Source organism: Rhinopithecus bieti, unplaced genomic scaffold (assembly GCF_001698545.2).
Source record: "Rhinopithecus bieti isolate Rb0 unplaced genomic scaffold, ASM169854v2 scaffold_2572, whole genome shotgun sequence".
Lineage (NCBI taxonomy): Eukaryota > Metazoa > Chordata > Mammalia > Primates > Cercopithecidae > Rhinopithecus > Rhinopithecus bieti.
In genome coordinates this window covers 733072-753115 of record NW_016804595.1, presented here as the reverse complement: position 1 = coordinate 753115, position 20044 = coordinate 733072, and the positions used below count along the sequence as shown (strand labels likewise).

Here is a 20044-nt window from a genome sequence, read left to right as displayed (position 1 = left end):
GTATAAAACCTAAAACTATAAGACTTCTAGAGGACAACAAAAAAGAAAATTGTAGTGATCCTAGGTTAGGCAAAAATTCAAAAAGTATGATCCACAAAATTTTAAAAATTGATTAGACTTCATTAAAATTTAAAACTTCTGCTCTTTGAAAGAAAATGAAAAGATAAGTCATGAAATGGAAGAAGATATTTGTAAAACACATATCTGGCAAAAGACTTGTATATATACAAACAGTAAAATATTTTAAGATTTAAAAATATGTTTTAAAACCTCTGAAAATTCAAGAAAAAAATTGAATTTAAAATAGTTAAAAGATTTGATGAGATATGTCAATTTGTAATGGCAAATAAGCGCATGAAAAGAAGCTCAATATTATTAGTCATTGGAGAAATGCAAATTACAAGCACAGTGATACGCTGATACACACAAATTCTAATAGATAAAACTAAAAAACCGAACCAAGTACTGTAAGAATGTAGAGAAACTGGAAGTCATGAATTACTGATGGAAATGTAAGATGGTACAGATTGTTTGAAAAACAGTTGAGCAGTTTGTTATTATGTTAAGCATATATTTACCATAGGAACCAGAAATCCAACTCTTGAAATTTACTCAACAGAAATACATATCTGTATATTTGAATATTTATAGAGGCTTTATTAATTGCCAAAAATCTGGAAACAACCCAAATGTCCTTCAGTTGGTGAATGGATAAAGAAAGTGATACATCCAGGCAATGGAGCACAGATTACTGACACACAACATGGATGAATCTCAAATGCCTTATGCTAAATGAAAGAAATTAAATTTAAAATGCTACATACTATATGATTCTATTTATATGACACTCTGGATAATTTATAACTATAGGGACAAAAAAACAGATCTATGGTTGCCAGGGGAAGGAGGTGGAAGAAGGCATTGATTACAAAAGGGCGCAAGGGAACTTTCTTAGGGTGACAAAAATGTTCTATATTTTGATTGTGGTGGTGGTTACAAGATTGTATGTGTCAAAATTCATAGAACTATACACTAAAAAAGGGTGAATTTCACTGTATGTAAATTATAATAAACCTGACTTTTTAAAAAAGCATAGCGTTAAAAGAACACATATTTTAAAAATCAATTTATAGCACAAAATGAGATTCTCTATAAGCATTATCATTTGGCTTCACAGAATGTCTCTAATGAGCAAGTATCTTTCAGCACCGTGAACTTATACTTAGCCTACAGTAAGACGAATGAAATCAGACAAGCAAAATAATAATGCTATGTTTCTATCCCAAACATATTCACAGCATTTGCCTCGGCCATGTAACATTCACTAACTTTTTTATGAGACAGAGTCTCACTCTGTCACCCAGGCTGAAGTGCGTGGTGCAATCTTGGCTCACTGCAACCTCCACCTACGACGTTCAAGCAATTCTCATGCCTCAGTCACCCGAGTAGCTGGGATTACAGGTGTGCGCCACCGCACCTGGTTAATTTTTTTGTATTTTTAGTAGAGATAGGGTTTTGCCTTATTGGCCAGGCTGGTCTCAAACTCCTGGCCTCAAGTGATCTGTCCGCCTCGGCCTCCCAAAGTGCTGGGATTACAGGTGTGAGCCATCACGCCCGCCCTCATTCACTAATATTTTTAAGCAAAAAGCATTAATGAATGTAATGGTAGTCACCAATTTTCCCAATTTTAGAAAGCATGGTTGAGGCCAAATTGATACCACCAAAGTCCTTGCCACAGGAAGTCAGCCTCATTTGAGGATTTTTAGGGTGGACTATTTTCATATCACTAGAACTAGAGAAGGCACCTGCTAGCTTGGTGGTAACTGCATTTGAGTTCAGGCTCAAACTCTAGCATTTCTCCTCTCTCCAATCCTTAAAGTAAAAGTTTACATGTATATATAGTAATACAAATGCTACTTGGGCAAACCAGAAGCAAAGAAACAGTCAAGGCTTGATGACTATACCCAATACCTGTTGCTGGATTTCTTGCCTAAGTAAGCTAATACTCCTTGCTGCTCCAGATATATTCTCTAGATGACAGTGATACATAATCTTTACTCTCTTCAAAATTTGAAACACAAACAGCAATGTTTTAAAGATTGGTTCTTGTTTAACTTTAATAAGGATTTCATTTGTTTCTCTGAACATTCTATTTTAGAACCCAGAAAATGGTATCTCAAAGATAAAGTGGCAGCTGCTGATATGTACTCAGGCAGCCTGAGTTAGTTTTGCTTTTTTTTTGAGAAGGAGTCTTGCTCTGTCGCCCAGGATGGAGTGCAATGGCACGATCTCGGCTCACTGCAACCTCTGCCTCCTGGGTTCAGGAGATTCTCCTACCTTCCGAGTAGCTGGGATTACAGGCACCCACCAACATGCCTGGCTAATTTTTGTATTTTAGTAGAGATGGGGTTTCACTATGTAGGTCAAGCTGGTCTTGAACTCCTGACCTCAAATGATCCGCCCGCATTGGCCTCCCAAAGAGCTGGGATTACAGGTGTGAGCCACCTCGCCCAGCCTTTAGTTTTTTATTTTAAAACAGCCTAGTCAGCAATCATCTCTTTGCCTCTCACAGGCCCATTAGCTAACTCTCAGGTGACTTCTTGGCTAGAATCCTCAGTTAACACTAGGGCCAGAGGCAGTGATGACTCACTGGCAAACATCAGATGCTCAACAAGAAAACGTTCCCCAGAGACAACCGTCTGCTGCAGTGACTGGTGTGCTCTGAGTGGCATCCAGCTTCATAGCTCTCCTTTCCCCCGCAGATTGGTATTCATCACCCATCTCCTCATTAAGATAAGCTGATACAGTAGGCAGCAATATAGAAGGAAATACAGTGAAATATCAGTAAGTAAAATGTAGAATACCTTGTTTTTAGCTAATTCCTTTTCCAAATTGCATCTTTCTTGTGCTATTTCTTTTTCTGTTTTATTAACCTGCCCAAGGGGGATGGGAAAAAAAGAAATAGGTCAATTTTATAGTAGCTGACAGGCTCCACTATAGCAGACATATCCTGCATGTCAATTAATACCTACACTGCAGAGATAGCACATCCTCTCAGAAAAGGGGCCAATCAGGGAGTCTCTGAGGCAGAGCAGACTTCACAAATAGCCCTGAAATTAGAAAGACACGTCTGCATGTCAGACTCTGCTGGTTCCTTCCTAAGTAGGAAGACAGGGCTGTTCCCCTTTAACCTTCACTGTCCCACTCCTTCAGGGGAAATCAATTTTTAAAATCTGACCCCTTAACTAACATGAGGATGTGTGAGTTACTAATTAACATTCACTAATGCTGGATAAGAATATACTGTTCTATTTGGCACAGACTACTTCACAGGCTAAAAGGCATAGGTTAGCCACCTAAAGATTCTTCATTGGGCAACTCAGACAAACTGCATCTGAGTTTTATTTCTTTTCTTGTCTTTTGCATTTAGAATACAATTTTAAAACATCATCACACCACAAAGAGAAGATAATGTAAATTTGGTTCTACCTACCTCCCTCTGAAATCTTTCTTTCTCCTCTAGCAGAGACTTCTTCTCTTGCATTGATGCTTCCAATTCACCTCGCAATCTTGCAATAGTTGATTCTAGCAACTCTTTTTGCACAGCTGTTCTCTTTTCAGCATCCTGTGCTTTCTGGATACACTGGTTATGCTCAAGGATTAAATGATCCCTGCAGGAAGAGAACAAGAACATATGAAAGCTAAATGAGAGTTCTAATTTAACAGAAAGAGCAATTACATGTTCTTATAGAACATATTTCCTGACTGAGAGTAGTTACTAAAATGTTCTAACAAAACTAGTTTCTTAAGGGCAGAGTCTTTATTTTATCTCTGTGGCTGGTCCAAAAAATGCACAATCAAATGTTTTCATTGAAGATGAGACTGAGACAGACAGACACATGATAAGAAACACAAATGTAATACATCTTTTGTATAAGAAGTTGTATAAGATGTATAAGAAGTTGCCCATAATTTACTTACAGATGTGCTTGGAGTTGGGTTTTCTCATTCTGAACAGTCTGCAGTTCATTTGTGATACTGGCATGGGCTGCATCCAGCAATAAGTTTTGTTCTTGAAATGTCTGCGTCATCATTTTCTGCTCTACCTGAGTGTTAAGAGCAATAGTAGAAGTTGAAACTCCAGGAAGTCTTTTGATAGGGTGTCATTTGGAGTAACTGATCAAAAACACTGAACTAACTTAAAAAAACAAGTTATATTTACATAAATAAAACCTCTTTTAAAACAATTTATTTTAATGCCCAGTTTCTCTTTGTCCTCCTCTGAGTTGACTACAATTCTACCATTTTATAGCTCTACTAGCCAATAGTCAAGATGCATTATTTACCCAGCCTGCTGAAAAATTATAAAACTCCTAATACCAACATATTTTAAAGATAGAAAATTATGTTACGAGTATTTTGGTATTTTAAAATTTCAACATGGTACTTCATTTTAAAATAAAACAATATAAATGTATATAAAATGAAAAGATCCCTTCCTCTCTATCTACACTTTCCCTCCAAATAATCCCACATTCTAAGGATTATCATGTTTAACAGTTTGCTGTGAATTCTTTTGAGACTATCTTAAATTGCACTCAGATAATGTTACAGCAGAAGCACTATAACTGTTTTACATAATTTATTTTCTTTGGCTCACCATTTTGGGATTATCAAAACATGACATTTTTATGTACCATATACCCCTACACATAATCCATAAAATTTTTGCAAATACAGTACATATTAGTAATTAGTTTTATAAATTCTTTTTAAAAGACTTCTATTTTAACATTTGATTGCAAAACAAGTCTTCACACTGGTAAAATGGGATCCCAATTGTGCTATATTCCAAAATTTTGAAATATTTGTAATAAGTATTTCATTATATATTCAGTCCACTGAATCATAAGTTCATGAAAATAGGAATTTTGTCTTGTTCACCACTATAATCCTATCTAGATATAGCATTATACTTGCACAGAGTTAACAACTAAATATTTATTGAGTATATGTTACATGCAAAGCAGGCTTAGCACTATGAGAAATAAAGATATATAAGGCAATGTTCTTGCCTCTAGGGAGCTCACAGTGTAATCCAGGAAATGAACCAGCACATAAATTACTACTAGAGAATGCAGAATACGGATGCAGCATAACATAATGATTACATACATTGACTCTGGAGTCACCTGAGGTTAAAAGGCAACTCTACTTCTTGTTAGTTAGGTGAATTTGGGCAAGTGAACTTCTCTAACCCTCATTTTCTTATCTGTAAAATAAGAGTAATGAATACTCTTTACATAATGGCTGCTACAATTAAAGGAGGTAATATGTGTAAAATCCTTAGCACAATGCTTAGTATATATAGTAAGTATGCTTACAAAAAGAGAAAGTGATCTATTTCTATGGTAGTCTGTTAATTTTCCAGGAATAGAAGTTGAAAGGGAAAACTTATCCCTTCTTGTTGGGATGATCAAGCTCCCTGAAGAAAGTAACTCAATAAAGAGAATTTCAGATATTGAAGATGAAGTAAAAAGCATTCTCAGCAGAGAAAATGGCATAAGCAAAATGAGAAATTGTAAGGTGTTTGAGGAAAAGGTTAAGTACTTTAGGGTTAGTTATACGTGTTCTCCATGATTCTATAAATAATGGGACAAATAATTATTTTTCCTCAAGCGATGATATTTGAGAAGAAATCATGAAAAGCCCTGAGTGTAAGGCCAAATCACCCCTCTGATGAAAATTGAAAAGCACTAATAGAAATAAGATAATTCAGTCAATTTTTTAAATTTATTGTTAAAATATTTTATTCCTCCAGTTGCCCATAAACATTTCCTGATCTATCAACGAGGTCGGCTTTCTGCCACCTGGTGAACTCCATTAAATTTAGCACATTCACCAGCATTAAATGAATACCTGCAGAATGGCCTGATGGTCAGCAATGAGTCTGGCTTTTTCCATAGTAACAGTCTGAAGCATGCAGCTCAGCTCTGAACACTTTTTAGTCAATTGGTCATTCAAAACCTAAGAAAACACACACAGCAAGTCATTGGTCTCTCCAATAAAGAATTATTTTTACTTAAGTATTATTTTTAATGATTACATAGTATCTCACTGTATATGTGAACCTAATCTATTTAACCTATCCTCAATTCACATGTCATTAGTTTAAAAAATACTTTCAAATATTAAAAGTCGATACCCTAAATAATTCTAAATTAAGAGATTTGTTGATTTGATAGAGCAACTGAAGCATATGGCATTTTACTGATCTATTCTTCACAACTTTGAACACTGGTTCATTAGAGCAAGACACCTGCAAAATGGAATTTACAATGTCAGTACCTAGCCAATATTACAGAAATCCATGAGCATTCAGAATTATTTAGCTAGTAACACAAAATACCTAAGCTCCTTCGCCACTAGCTGACAATATTCATAAAAGCAAAATATAGATGATTTTACCATCATGAGATTAATCTTTCAAAATAAAACAAAAATCTTTTGAGCTACACAGATCTATCATATATGCAGGTAGTTAATAATTCTCTTTTCATAATTTGAAATTTGTATTATTGAGAAAAACATTTATCTCATTTATCAGTTATTTTTGCAAGGTAGATTTGGCAAAGATCTTATGTTTTAAGCAAGTTCTTCAAGAACAAGTAACTTTGAAGGAGCACTAGGAAAAAAATACAAGAAATAAAATGGAGTAAAAGAAAAGATAAATAAAAGATTATCTGGCAAACATCACAAGTGGTATGGGCAGTACAGTAGTTAGAAACACATTCAGGGGCGTAAAGTCACACCAGATGCAGATGTACAAACTATTCATCAAGGAATACCCGGGGATGAAACAGAGAACCCTTGCTCTTTGAAAAGAAATAGCTAATTTTCTTTGGAGCCAGGTTACCTGAATTCAAATTCCAACTCTGCCACCTATTATCTATGTTCCTGAACTTCTCTGTACATCAGCTTCCTTATCTTTAAAATGTGAATAATAGTTTTCATTTCATAGGGTTATTGGTAGGATTACTATTTGTTACTAATATAAGGTGCCTGGAATTGTGCCTGGAATGTGGAATGGGCTCAGTAAAAATGTTAACTACTATTAGTATATGAAGAGTAATAGTAGTTGAAGTTATTATATTAAAAACACATCCGCTTTGCATTTTCTTTATTATTTTTATTATACAGAGAGCCCAGCAACACTATGATCCTAATATTGAGACAATCAAATTGTACCAAGAGAAAAGGTATTTTAAATGATAAACAATTCTTTAGGCTCTGTGGTAAGTAACTCCAATTTGGCTGCATATCTGGTGACTCTTCTTGTTGCAGATGCACATATATATAAAACATCACCTAAATTTGGGAATCATCATCCCTGAAATGATTACATCTAACTTCAAAATCCAGCAAGCATTTGTTAGGCTCCTACTGTACAATTATTTACTATAGAAGATACAAAGAAAGCATAAGACATAGCCCTTGCCATGGAACTATTCAGAAGTTCACTTTGGAAGGGTAAATACATATATTTAATGATCAAATTAGCAAGCAAGCAAAGGCAAAGTGTAAGCTAGTATATAATTTTAGCAGTACATCTTGTATACTTATATATCGTAGGAATTTGGAGAGTGAAATGAGAAATGTAGTTAATTTGATAATGTTTCAAAGATGAAATAAATCTTATGGAAATGAAAAGTTGAGTGATGGAGATGGTATGAATTTATATAATCAAGACTAATTTTGTTTCTTGGTTATTTAACTGAACAAAATTAAATAACATCTAAAAATTAGCAAAATCATGTGCATTTACTTGTGCTTTTTCTGATGCTTCATGAAGAGACGTTATTTTGGACCTCAAATATGCACTTTCTTCATGTTCCTTATTGAAAGATATCTGCAGGTTCTATAAGAAAAAAAAATTACTCTCTTTTTCACATATAAGAGATATTGTGTGCACCCCTATAAAAATAACCGTTTTATATTTCAGCCTGTACCAGTTCAAGTTCCAATGACATACACTGGAACTTTATAAATATCTTATAAAGAATGTATAAAAATCTTGGTATCTTCAACTCCTAAACTTCTCTTTATTTCAGAACTATTTATCAAAACTGTTTATTTAAAACAATAATGAGATACCACTACACACCTAAAACAATGGCCAAAATCTAGAACACTGACAACACCGACTGTTGTCAAGGATGTGGAGCAACAGGGACTCTCATTCATTGCTGGCGGGAATGTAAAATGGTACAGCTACTTTGAAAGACAGTTTGGTGATTTCCTACAAAACTAAACATATCTTACCATATGATCCAGTAATCACGCTCCTTGAGATTTATCCATTTGGAGCTGAATACCTATGCCCACACAAAACCCGCACACAGATACTTATAGCAGCTTTAATCATAACTGCCAAAGCTTGGAGCAATCAAGATATCCATGAGTAAGTCAATGGATTAATTGTGGTATATCCAGACAAAGGAATATTATTCAGCACTAAAAATAAATGAGCTTTTAGCCAGGCACTATGGCTCATCCCTGTAATCCCAACACTTTGGGAGGCTGAGGCAGGCAGATCACCTGAGGTCAGGAGTTTGAGACCAGCTGGCTAACATGATGAAACCCCATCTCTACTAAAAAATACAAAAATTAGCCAGGCGTGGTAGAGGGCGCTTGTAATCCCAACTACTCGCAAGGCTGAGACACGAGAATTGTTTGAACCCAGGAGGTAGAGGTTGCAGTGATCTGATAGCGCCAATGCACTCCAGCTCGAGTGAGTGAGACTCCGTCTCAAAAAAAAAAAAAAAAAAGAGAAAAGAAAAATGTGCTATCAAGCCATGAAAAGACATGGAGGAAACATAAATACTTATTACTAAGTGAAAGAAACCAGTCTGAAAGGCTATAGACTGAAAGGCTATAGACTGTATGATTCCAACTATATGGCATTCTGGAAAAGGCAAATCTACAAAGACAGTAAAAAGATCAATGGTTGCCAGGGATTAGAAGGGGAGGGAGGGATGAGCAAGCAAAGCACAGAAGATTTTTAGAGCAATGAAACTACTCTGTATGATACTATAATATAAAATATATCTACTATAATGGTAGATATATGTCATTATACATTTGTTTAAATCCATAGAATGCACAACACCAAGAGGGAACCCTAATGTAAACTATGGACTCTGGGTGACAATGTGTCAATATAGGTTCATCAACTGTAATAATGTACCACTCTGGTGGGGGATGTAAAATGGTACATCAATTTTTTAAATGGATATCCATCAAATGGCTAATGAGGAAGCCTATGCATGAATAGGGGTACAGAGTATACGGGAAATCTCTTTACCTTCTGTTCAATTTTGTTGTGAACTTAAAGCTGCTCTTAAAATAAAGCCTATTTTTTAAAACTGTTTATTAAACCTATTCTTATATTGAGATTCCAGTTAGAAAGAATTTGCCTAAAACCATAACCTAAATATATCTAGTATCTTTATATCAAAGTTCTACTCCCTAAGATTAAATATTTGTTATATTATTATACATACACATTTTTTCCTATTAGCAGTAAGATCTTATGACTTCAAAGGAAGACATTCAAGGATCTTTTAAAGTTATAAGTGAAGATATTTTCAAAAATGAGGACCTGAGGGTGGAACAGAAGAAAACACCTTTGTTCTGTGGTTATAGAAAAAAAAAAAAAAAGCTAGTTTTCTTTGAGATGAGAGAAGTGATAACAGAGGTGCATTGTAGGTGGGACTTTCCCTAAAACGTACTTAGTAGAATGGGGAAAGACAAAATATAAATCTTCTTCCTACAGAGGAAGAAACACCCTTCTATTTTCCCAGGAGAAGCATCTCAAGAAAAATAAACATCATATAACACAGGACGAGACAGCATCCAAAAGAAATAGAATCAACACATCAAGAGACTTAGAAATGTAGTAAGATATAAAGTCATTATGTTTTTAATTTTAAAAATTATGGCAATATATACATAAGACAAAATTTATCATTTGAACCACTGTTAAGTGTATAGTGTCATTAAACACATCCACACTGTTGTGCAACCACCAACACCAAAAAGTAGTTATATTTTTTACATTAAGTTTATTTTAAACAATTAGCTTGCAATAGGCAAAAAACACAAATAAATCTTATTATTTTGCCAACTGACATTTTCAAACTCTAATAACCTTCATGAAATGATTTCTTAGTTCCTAACACTATTATCCTAAATATACTACTCATTTACATGAAACTTTTTTTTATAAAACTTTTATGAGAATAAGAAGCACTGTAAGCCAACATGGAAGAAACAGGACTTAGCGAAGAGAGGAAAGACCACCTCTGTACTCCACAACTTCACAACTCACCTTATTTTCTTCAACCAACTTGGAAATGAGGTCATCTCTAGAAGCTAAAACAAAATTACACACAACTATGATAATAGTAACTTGCTACATTGAAATCACATAGTGAGAAGCTTTAAATATTTTATGTCTATTTTTTGTAGAGATAAGGAGAACCCAACTATTTCTATCATATTTTTATAGACTAGAAACTGTTATGGAATTATCAAGAAACTAGTCCACAGTCATTTGCAATGGTAAATGAGGTCTCTGAAGGATTTTAAGCTGAGGAGGGGCATGATCAAAAGATTCTGTTAGAGAGATCACTCTAACAGAGGTACAATAAAGGCAAGGAGATGAATTTAGTAGCTGTTAAAGTAACTGACACATGAGTAAATGACAATTCAATAAAGTAATGATAATGAGGACTGACTCTTACTGGTCATGACAACAGAGACACAGTGGAAAAACAGATGTGTGAAACAGTAAACAGAGAGCACTTCTGGACTTGGTGGCTTACTAGTGGGGTAAAATCAACAGATGAGACAAGGAGAACATCTTGGGCAGCAGGGTGAACAGTGGACTCTTCAGCTAAATAGGGAATACAGACCACGGAGCAGGTTTTGGGGACAGAATGAGTGAAACACTTAAGTTTTCTATGTGTTTTGATATATCTGCAAGGCATCCAAATGTAGATATTTAGTTGTCAGTCAGATACTGGTCTAGAACTCAGGAGGATGATTTTGTATGGAAAAACAGATCTGAAACCACTCAGAGCATGCACAAATGAAAAGAAAACCAAAGACTAAAACTTGTGGAACAGTTTGGCATTATATACTAGCAGCCAAAAAGCGTAAACTTATCTGAGAGTAATGTTTTGCCTTCACAGAAAAATTCATAGTGATCTATCAGTCTTGTTTCACTTAAATATTCTAAAGCCAGAAATTATAAAACATATGAAAAGGGACATTTTATATAGGATATACCTTAGAAAACTATACTTTTGAACATATGAATCCACAATTCAACAGAATAAACTCAAACTTAAAATACATGAAGGAGAAAAAAGATGAACTAGATGACCTTGGGAAAATTCTACTAATCAAAGTAAGAATGAAAGGGGAGTGTTTATCTTACTTGGAAGAACAATTTATTCATGGTAAGTACTATAAATCTGTATATAATCTGCTTATTGTTAATAAACTTAATTACATGTTTAAATTCATTGAAGCAAATATTTAAAGGCATTCCTTTTATTAATGTAGCTTGAATAACTACTTGTACCTTAAAGTAATAAAATTGCATATATGTCAAGTCTATAATTCAGTATTATGCACCTAGTTGGCATTCAGACGGGCTTCCTTTTCCTCATGTCAGTTTGAATTGTTGTTTTAATCTTGGTTTTTTAATAGTGTTGCACAAATTCTTTATAAAATTCAAAAATAAAGCATTAATCCAACAAGAAAGTAACATAAAAATTCAGAGGGCCAACTAATAGATAACTGTTTTAGGCCCAGCTATTCTAATTCTACTTGCTGTGGGTCTTTGGGTACAGTCAGTGTAGATCCTTTTGTATCTTCTTTTTTTTTTTTTAAATGGAGTCTTGCTCTGTCGCCCAGGCTGGAGTGCAATGGCACAATCTCGGCTCACTGCAACCTCGGCCTCCCAAGTAGTTGGCAGCCTCCTGAATATCTGGGACTACGGGTGCGTGCCACCACACTTGGCTAATTTTTTGTATTTTTAGTAGAGATGGGGTTTCACTGTGTTAGCCAGAATGCTCTCAATCTCCTGACCTCATGATCCACCTGCCTTGGCCTCCCCAAGTGCTGGGATTACAGGCGTGAGCCACCGGGCCCAGCCCCCTTTTACATCTTCTATAGAATGTGTGTATTTTCTTATCTTTCTGACAGGTTGTTGCAGTGCTCAAATGAGATAATGTGGCAGCACCATAAAATGTACATATATTTTTGTAGGCACACAATTACAGGAAGACAGAAAATTATCCAGGGGCATTGTCAGTGAGAACTTCACACAGTAATTCACTACTATAAGGGAATATTTTCTGCTAAAAGCAGTAAGTCAAAACATTGAATAGATTACTCTTGCTCTATATTTTTTATAATTTCCATTTCCTTTTTGGTATTCTCTGGCCCCATTACAGCCACAGAGTACAGAAGGTGAACTGGAGAGTACACTAGCTTGGAGTTAGAAGATCCAGTTCTAGGTCTTACTTTGCCATTTTTTCCTTTTGTAAGTCTGGAAAGACAGCTTTGAGTATTGAATGAAATAATTTATGTGAAAGTTCGATGTAAACCATGATGTATTAATCACATGAAGCACTGTCCTTGTATCTCAATGACCTCTGTCATTGAGACTATCTGGAAACTGCTTTATAATGAAGTACTAGCAACAGTAATATGATAAAAGGCTGATGGGTTAGAACATGACCAAACACCTTCAGATCAAGTCCAGGCTCTTTCATTTCCCAGCTCTGTCATCTTTGAGGACTCATCTATAAAAAGAGATTAATCTAAGCTCTCTTTAAGGTACAACTATCCATCTCTACAAATATAAGTTAATCAAAATAGATTGATAACATGAAGAATGGAGAATCTGACATGATGAACTGACAGAATCCCTAAGTTATCAAGGATTTGGGGCCTTACTTCCTTATTAATATTTTATTATCCAATATTCAATCTATTGTTTTACTTTTTTGCCCAATATTCAAGCCAGATGTCTAGAAACCAAATATTCCCAGGTCCACAAACAAGCTGGAAAAAAACAAATAAGGAATAGTTTACAATTAAGAGAGTCAAATATACTATTAACAACATTCCTTCTCTGTCTCAGTACTACAGGTAGAAGGGAAATCCCCAATGTTTTCCATACAGCACTGTGGGAAATACCAATAACACGGGCCACTTCAAGAATTTGGGATCTTAAGAGTTTTTCCATGAAATCTCAAAAAACTAACAAGAAGGTGATTTCTAGCATCTATTTTCATACTTAGATCAGATTTGAGCTGTGAAGTAGCAGTCTCCAACTCTTCTTTTTGTTGTTGTTCCTGGGCCAGTAGTTCTTGAGTGCTCTGTATAGAATCATGTAGAGCAATGCAGTTTTGCTGCAAAATGTGCACCTGAAATTGTATAAGAAAAACTCCTTTTCTATAAGATAAAGATTTCTAATAAGTTGCCTTATAGCACATGCATAAGGCAACATTCCAATCTTAATGTCACTGAGAAGCAACGAGAAGTTAGTCTATGTTATAGCTAAAATCTCAACAGAATGTGGTCTTGGAGCAGTGCCATCCAATAGAACCTTCTGCGCACTTTCCAGTGCAACAATCCACTAGCCACAAGTGGCTATGGAGCACCTGAATGTGGCTAGTGCATGAAGAAATAAATATTTTATTTTATTTAAACAGCCATATGTGGCTAATGGCTACCATATTGGCATTGCAAGTTATGGCAACAAAGGATCATTTGCAAATTCCTAAAGTAGAATCCTTGTTATAATTCAGTTATGAAGGGAAACTTTTTCCATTCGTTAAAATAATAAAGATTATGTCATCCAATTATATTAAAAATGAAACTATGAATTGACTCAGTTAAAGTATTCTAAATTATTTGTAGGTACTTCAAATAAATATGAAGGCCAAAATATGTTAAAATAATGATAACTGAAAACAGCAGCGTAAATAGAGTCCTAATTGTTTTACTTATTGATATTCTTTGCTTCCAGTGTTAGATCGCATTAGTCTTTATTTTCTATCCATGGCAGACATACACAGCATGAGACCAGGGCAATGCCTTCCAAAATCAATGTCTATAACAGAGATTGTATGGTATAATGGAAAAATACTTTATCTTTCTTTTAGGAGCCAAGAGTTCACCTCTATAAAGCCTGAGGTAAATTAACTTTTCTGGTCCTTAGCTCTCTGATTCATAAATTAAGAGTTTTGAATAATGACATTAGGGTCTTAGTTTGCACTAACTTAAAAAAAAAAAAAAACTGTAGTAAGATTGTTAACATATTGCTAACAAAAAGTAAATATTTTAACAAATCTAGAGGAAATTAGTAAAATTTTAAGTGTATAGGTAAAATACCAGTTTTTGTTTGGTTTCACTTCCCAAACATACATAAGGAGAAGAAATCTTTCTACCTGTTTTCGTTCTACCTCCACTGCTGATCCCATTTCTTGTATTTTGAGGAGCATGGCTGATGCTGATTTCTCTAAAGATTCCCTAAGGTACTTCTCCTGAGCCAGTTGTCTCCTTAGCTATAAAGCAACATTACAGTTAGGCAAGACCAATTTAACATCATACTAGTTTAACAAAGATCAAAGTTACCTGAGAAGTTTATCAGACATGCCATCTCACCCCCAGTCTTAATTCATTTATGACTACTCAGAAGCATGCTTTTGTTTCTCCCTAGAAGGCCTAGGATTACCTCCTAAGGAATGTAGATCAAACGTATTGCACTCATCCTCCTATAATTTAGGTCTGTTTTCTAAAATGGAGGTCAAAATCCATTAGTAAATTGAAAGCAGCACTCAGAAAAGGAAAACTAAAAGAGTAGAAAGAAAATATCAGAGCGCATAGCAAGTAGTAAGGGTAAGTGCTGCTTTGTGAAATGTTTGTGTATATGTACGTGTGTTGTAGTGTAAAATACATGTTCAACAATGGATTGTCAAAAAAAGTTTGAAAAACACTAGTATCTTACCTTACTGTGTATTTTTTGTATTTCTATATTTTCTGACTTTATTTTTCAACTCTTATTTTCCCGTATTTTGATTTATCTATATATTTTTTATCTTGCAGTATTATAAACATTACTGAAACTGTTTTCATTCAATTTTGGAATTTAGAGGTCTAAACAAATAATGAAGTAACCATTAAGTAGCAGACCAAACCAACACTCCAATAATTTGGGTACTGTGATATTGTGATATAATAAGAAATATATTATTTCATCTCTGACCCTAGTTCCTGGCACATAGCTCATAAAAAACTTGGAATCACCTCAGAAGAGCGTCTTTTGTGTGCTAATGACTGATTGGCTGGGGGTGAGGGAAGATAGGTAGCTGTGGATGGGGGCTGGTCCCCAGAAAGATCAAAGCATGATTAGAGGACTGGGACTTCTAGCCCCTCCTCTCAACCTCTAATGAGGGGAGAAGGGCTGGAAGGTAAGTTGATCGTCAATGGCCAGTGATTTAATCAATCATGCCTATGTAATGAGGCCTCCATAAAAATTCAAAAGAACTGGGTTCAGAGTGCTTCTGGACAGCTAAACACATGGAGGTGCCTGGAAGGTGGTGAGCCCCAGAAAGGGCCTGTGCCCCTTCCCACATGCCTTGCCCTGTGCATCTCTTCCATCTGGCTGCTCAGCTGTATCCTTTGTAATGTCCTCTATAACAAATGGGCAAATGTAAGTCAAGTGTTTGAATTCTCTGAGCTGTTCTAGCAAATTATTTAAACTTGTTGAGGGGCATCATGGGAACACCGATTTTTTGCAAGTCAGTCAGAAGGACAACTTGGGGCTTGCAACTGGCGTCTAAAGTGGGGGGCAATCTTGTGAGACTGAGTCCTCACCTGTCTTCAGGGTAGATAGTGTAAGGACTGAATTGAATTACAGGACACTCAACTGATGTCCACTGAAGAACAGAATTTCTTGGTGTGTTGTCGGGTGCCAGAAGTGTTCTGCTGTGAGGTACGTGAGAGTAGAAAACACACTTTTGTTTTCTTCCCTATTTTGGAGGCACACTGACCTTATTTTGTCAATAAATGACTATAAAAAGAATCACATAAAACATAAAGAAGGTTAAGAGTCTCTTTTATTATTAGGTAAAGAGATCCTTTCCAATTGAAATGGGAATTGCAGAGAATGCTATTCCTTTTAAGAAGTGATGTGAAACTGAAAGAAATTCTATTTTAAAACTCCAGTGTAGATGACATTAAGAGTACACTATACCTGTTTTCTAAATTGTACACATTTTTTCCTCTATGGATAACATATTTTATAATTTTTAGAATGTTTTTTAAAAGTTAAAAGGTAAAAAATGTCTTGGGATAAAACTGTTACAAGATTGCTCATTTTGGAAATGCTCTATAACATTTTTAATCATGTCCTTGATATTTGACATGTAGGTTTTTCCGATTTTTCACTATTGTAAATGCTGCTCTCCTGAATATACTTGTGAGCAGGTCTTTCCTTACATTTCTGATTATTTCCTAAGGATAAATTCCTATAAGAATCATTTTTTCCAATTATTACCTTCATAATTTTCCAATTATTACCTTATCAATAGTATTTGAATAAATCTCATCAGTACTATGTATTAAAATTTTCTTAAATCTCTTCTGATCTAATAAATGAAAACTAACATCTTAATAATTTTGGATTTCTTTGGTTATTGTGAGATTAAATATCTTCTAATATAGTTATCAGCTCTTTATATATTTATGTAATAAACTGTCATACTTATCCTTTGTCCATTGTTTTTCGGGCATTTTAAGACAATTTTACTTTTTTTGTTTTGTTTTGTTTTGAGATTGGGTCTCACTGTGTCAGCCAGGATGAGTGCAATGGTGCAACCATGGCTCACTGAAGTCTTGACCTCCCCAGGCTCAAGTGAACCTCCCACCTCAGCCTCCTGAATACCTGGTACTAAAGGAGTGTGCCACCATGCCCAGCTAATTCAAAAAATTTGTTGTTGAGCCAGGGTCTCATTTTGTTACCAAGGCTGGTCTCACCCCTGGGCTCAAGCAATCCTCCTGCCTCAGTCTCCTAAAGTGCTGAGCTTACAGGTATGAGTCACTGTGCCTGGCAGTTTTAAGTTTTGGGGTGGTGGGTTTTGGAGATGGGATCTCACTCTGTGGCCCAGGCTGCAGTGGCATGATCACTGCAGCCTCGACCTCCCAGGCTCAAGTGATCCTCCCACCTCAGCCTCCTAAGTATCTGGGACCACAGGTGTACACCATTGTGCTGTTTTTTTTGTTTGTTTGTTTTTTTGTAGAAACGGGGTTTTGCCATGTTGCCCAGGCTGTTAAACTCTTTAAAAGGGAAAACTATTAACACGTTGCCTATTTGTGTTATAATACCTTATTATAAGGGTCCCCAACCCCTGGGGCCACAGACTGGCACTGCTCCATGGCTTGTTAGGAACCAGGCCACACAGCAGGAGGTGGGCAGTGGGTGAACCAGCCCTACTGCCTGGGCTCCACCTCCAGTCAGATCAGTGGCAGCATGAGATTCTCATAGGACTGTGAACCTTATTGTGAATGGTGCATGCAAGGGATCTAGGTTGCGCGCTTCTGATGAGAATCTAACTAATGCCTGATGATTTGAGGTGGAACGGTTTCATCCCAAAACCATTCCCCTCAACTGCCCCAACCCCATGGAAAAACTGTCTTCCAAGAAACTGGTCCCTAGCGCCAAAAAGATTAGGGACTACTGCTTTATTAGTTTTGCTTTTATATGTAGAAGTATTCTTATGTGGTCAAATCTATTGACTTTTATAATTTCGTTCTTTTAAGCTTAGAAATTGCTTACTTATCCAATGATAAGTTAAATATTACAATCTTATGTAAGAATGAGCCATTTTATTTGTGGTTATATTTTTTCAGATTTTAGTATCAGATTATAATTACTTTCTCAAATATAGCAGCTTAATATACTTTTCTAAACTTTGTATTAAATTATGTACTACAATTTGTCCAAAATATAATGTATTCCTTGAAAGTTTCAAAATACTCACCCAGGAAATCATCTCGTTTAAATTTTAGTTGCATCACTGTCAAATGTGATTCAACCTCTAGTTCACTCATAATTAAATATTTCACTCTTTTAAATTCTGTTTTAGTGACCCCCATTACGTAGGCTTGAAAGCATTCAGCTAGCCACTTTTAAAGAACGGCCACTTTTAAAAGAGACATTTTCCTCTTTTATACATGATATACCTATAATGTGCTGTACAAAAGCACATTACAAAAAGAATCCTTTACTACTGAAGTATTTGTTTCTGAAGTACCATTAAGGGCAATCAGTTAATCCATTTAATGTTTATAACATCCAGATTTTGTATCTATTTTATATATATTTCATATGTCTTAGGAAGATAAATACCACACTTCTATCTGCAGATAACCCTCTGTCATAGGCTGAATTATGTCCTCCAAAATTCCTATGTTGAAGCCGAACATCTGCTACCTCACAATGAGACTCTCTTTGGAGACAGGGCCTTTCAACAGGTGATTAAATTAAAATGAAGCCATTGGGGTGTACCCTAATGCAATCTGACTATATCCTGATTAGAAGAGATTTGGGCACACAGAGACACCAGGGATGGCTACACACAAATAGAAAAGCATGTGAGGACCCAGTTAGAAGGCGGACACCTGCAAGCCAAGGAGAAAGGCCAGGAGAAACCAAATTTGCTAACAACATGATCTTGGACTTCAAGCCTCCAGAACTTCAACAAATAAATTTCTGTTTATACCACCAAGTCTTTAGGACTCTGTCATGGCAGCCCAGCAAACTAATACACCCTTTCTTTTTTTCACATACCCTCAGAATGCCCATGTTTGACTATCATAGCACTTTTGCAAGTCTTTGACAGAGCTTAATCAAAATTCAAAACTTTACCATAGAACCAAGAATTAAGAATAAGATTTCCCCAGTAAAAAATAATGTTAAATGGCAATCCAAAGGACAAAGGATTGTCTTTTCAACAAATGGTGCTGGAAACACTGGACATCCACATGCCAAGAAGAAATTCATCTAGATACAGATCTCATACCTTTCATAAAAATTAGCTCAAAATAGATCAAAGACCTAAATGTAAAACGAAAACCTATAAAATCTCTTAGAAGATGACACAAGAGAAAATCTTAGCGACTTGGGTTTGTAGACTTTTTAGATACAATTCTAAAATTACGATCCATGAAAGAAAAAAATTGATATACTGGACTTCGTTAAAATTAAAAGTTCCTGCTCTGTGAAAGACAGCTAAGAGCATAAAAAGATAAGCTACAGAGTAGGGGAAAATAACTGCATAACACAACTTTGATAAAGGACTGGTATCCAAAATATACAAAGAACTCTTAAAACACAACAATAAGAAATAACCCAGTTACAAAATGGGGTAGGAGTCTAACAGATAACTCACCAAAGGAGATATACAGATGGCAAATAAACACATGAGATGATTCTCAATGTCATTTTATCATTAGGGATTGAAAATCAAAACAAGATACCACTACACGCCCACTGGAATGGCAAAAATTCAAAACACTGACAAGACCAAATTCTGGTGAGGATGTGCAGCAACCATAACCCTTATTCCTTGCTGATGGGCATGCAAACGATACAGTCATTTTGTAAGACAGGTTAGCAGCTTCATACAAAGCTAAACATAGGCTTACCAGATGATCCAGCAATTGCATTCCTGGGTATTATATTTGCCCAAATGAGTGGGAAACTTATGTCTATGTAAGAACCTGCACACAATGTTTATAGCAGCTTTATTCATAATTGCCAAAAACTGGAAGCAACCAATATGTCCTTCAATAGGTGAATGGATAAACAAATTGCAGTACATACAATAGAATATTGTTCAGCTATATAAAGAAATGAGTTACTGAACCATGAAAAAACATGAAGGAACTTTAAGCCCAT

At 35.4% G+C, this 20044-nt stretch overlaps 1 protein-coding gene across 1 annotated transcript in view; it reads right to left on the bottom strand.

The window, feature by feature from the left end:
• CCDC150 (coiled-coil domain containing 150) overlaps nucleotides 1-20044 on the bottom strand; it is a 95406-nt gene that overhangs the window by 52366 nt on the left and 22996 nt on the right. Inside the window, 8 exon segments of the mRNA XM_017869300.1 lie at nucleotides 2865-2933; nucleotides 3494-3671; nucleotides 3982-4106; nucleotides 5920-6027; nucleotides 7826-7918; nucleotides 10391-10434; nucleotides 13376-13505; nucleotides 14532-14648. Coding sequence (XP_017724789.1) covers nucleotides 2865-2933; nucleotides 3494-3671; nucleotides 3982-4106; nucleotides 5920-6027; nucleotides 7826-7918; nucleotides 10391-10434; nucleotides 13376-13505; nucleotides 14532-14648 — 864 coding nt within the window.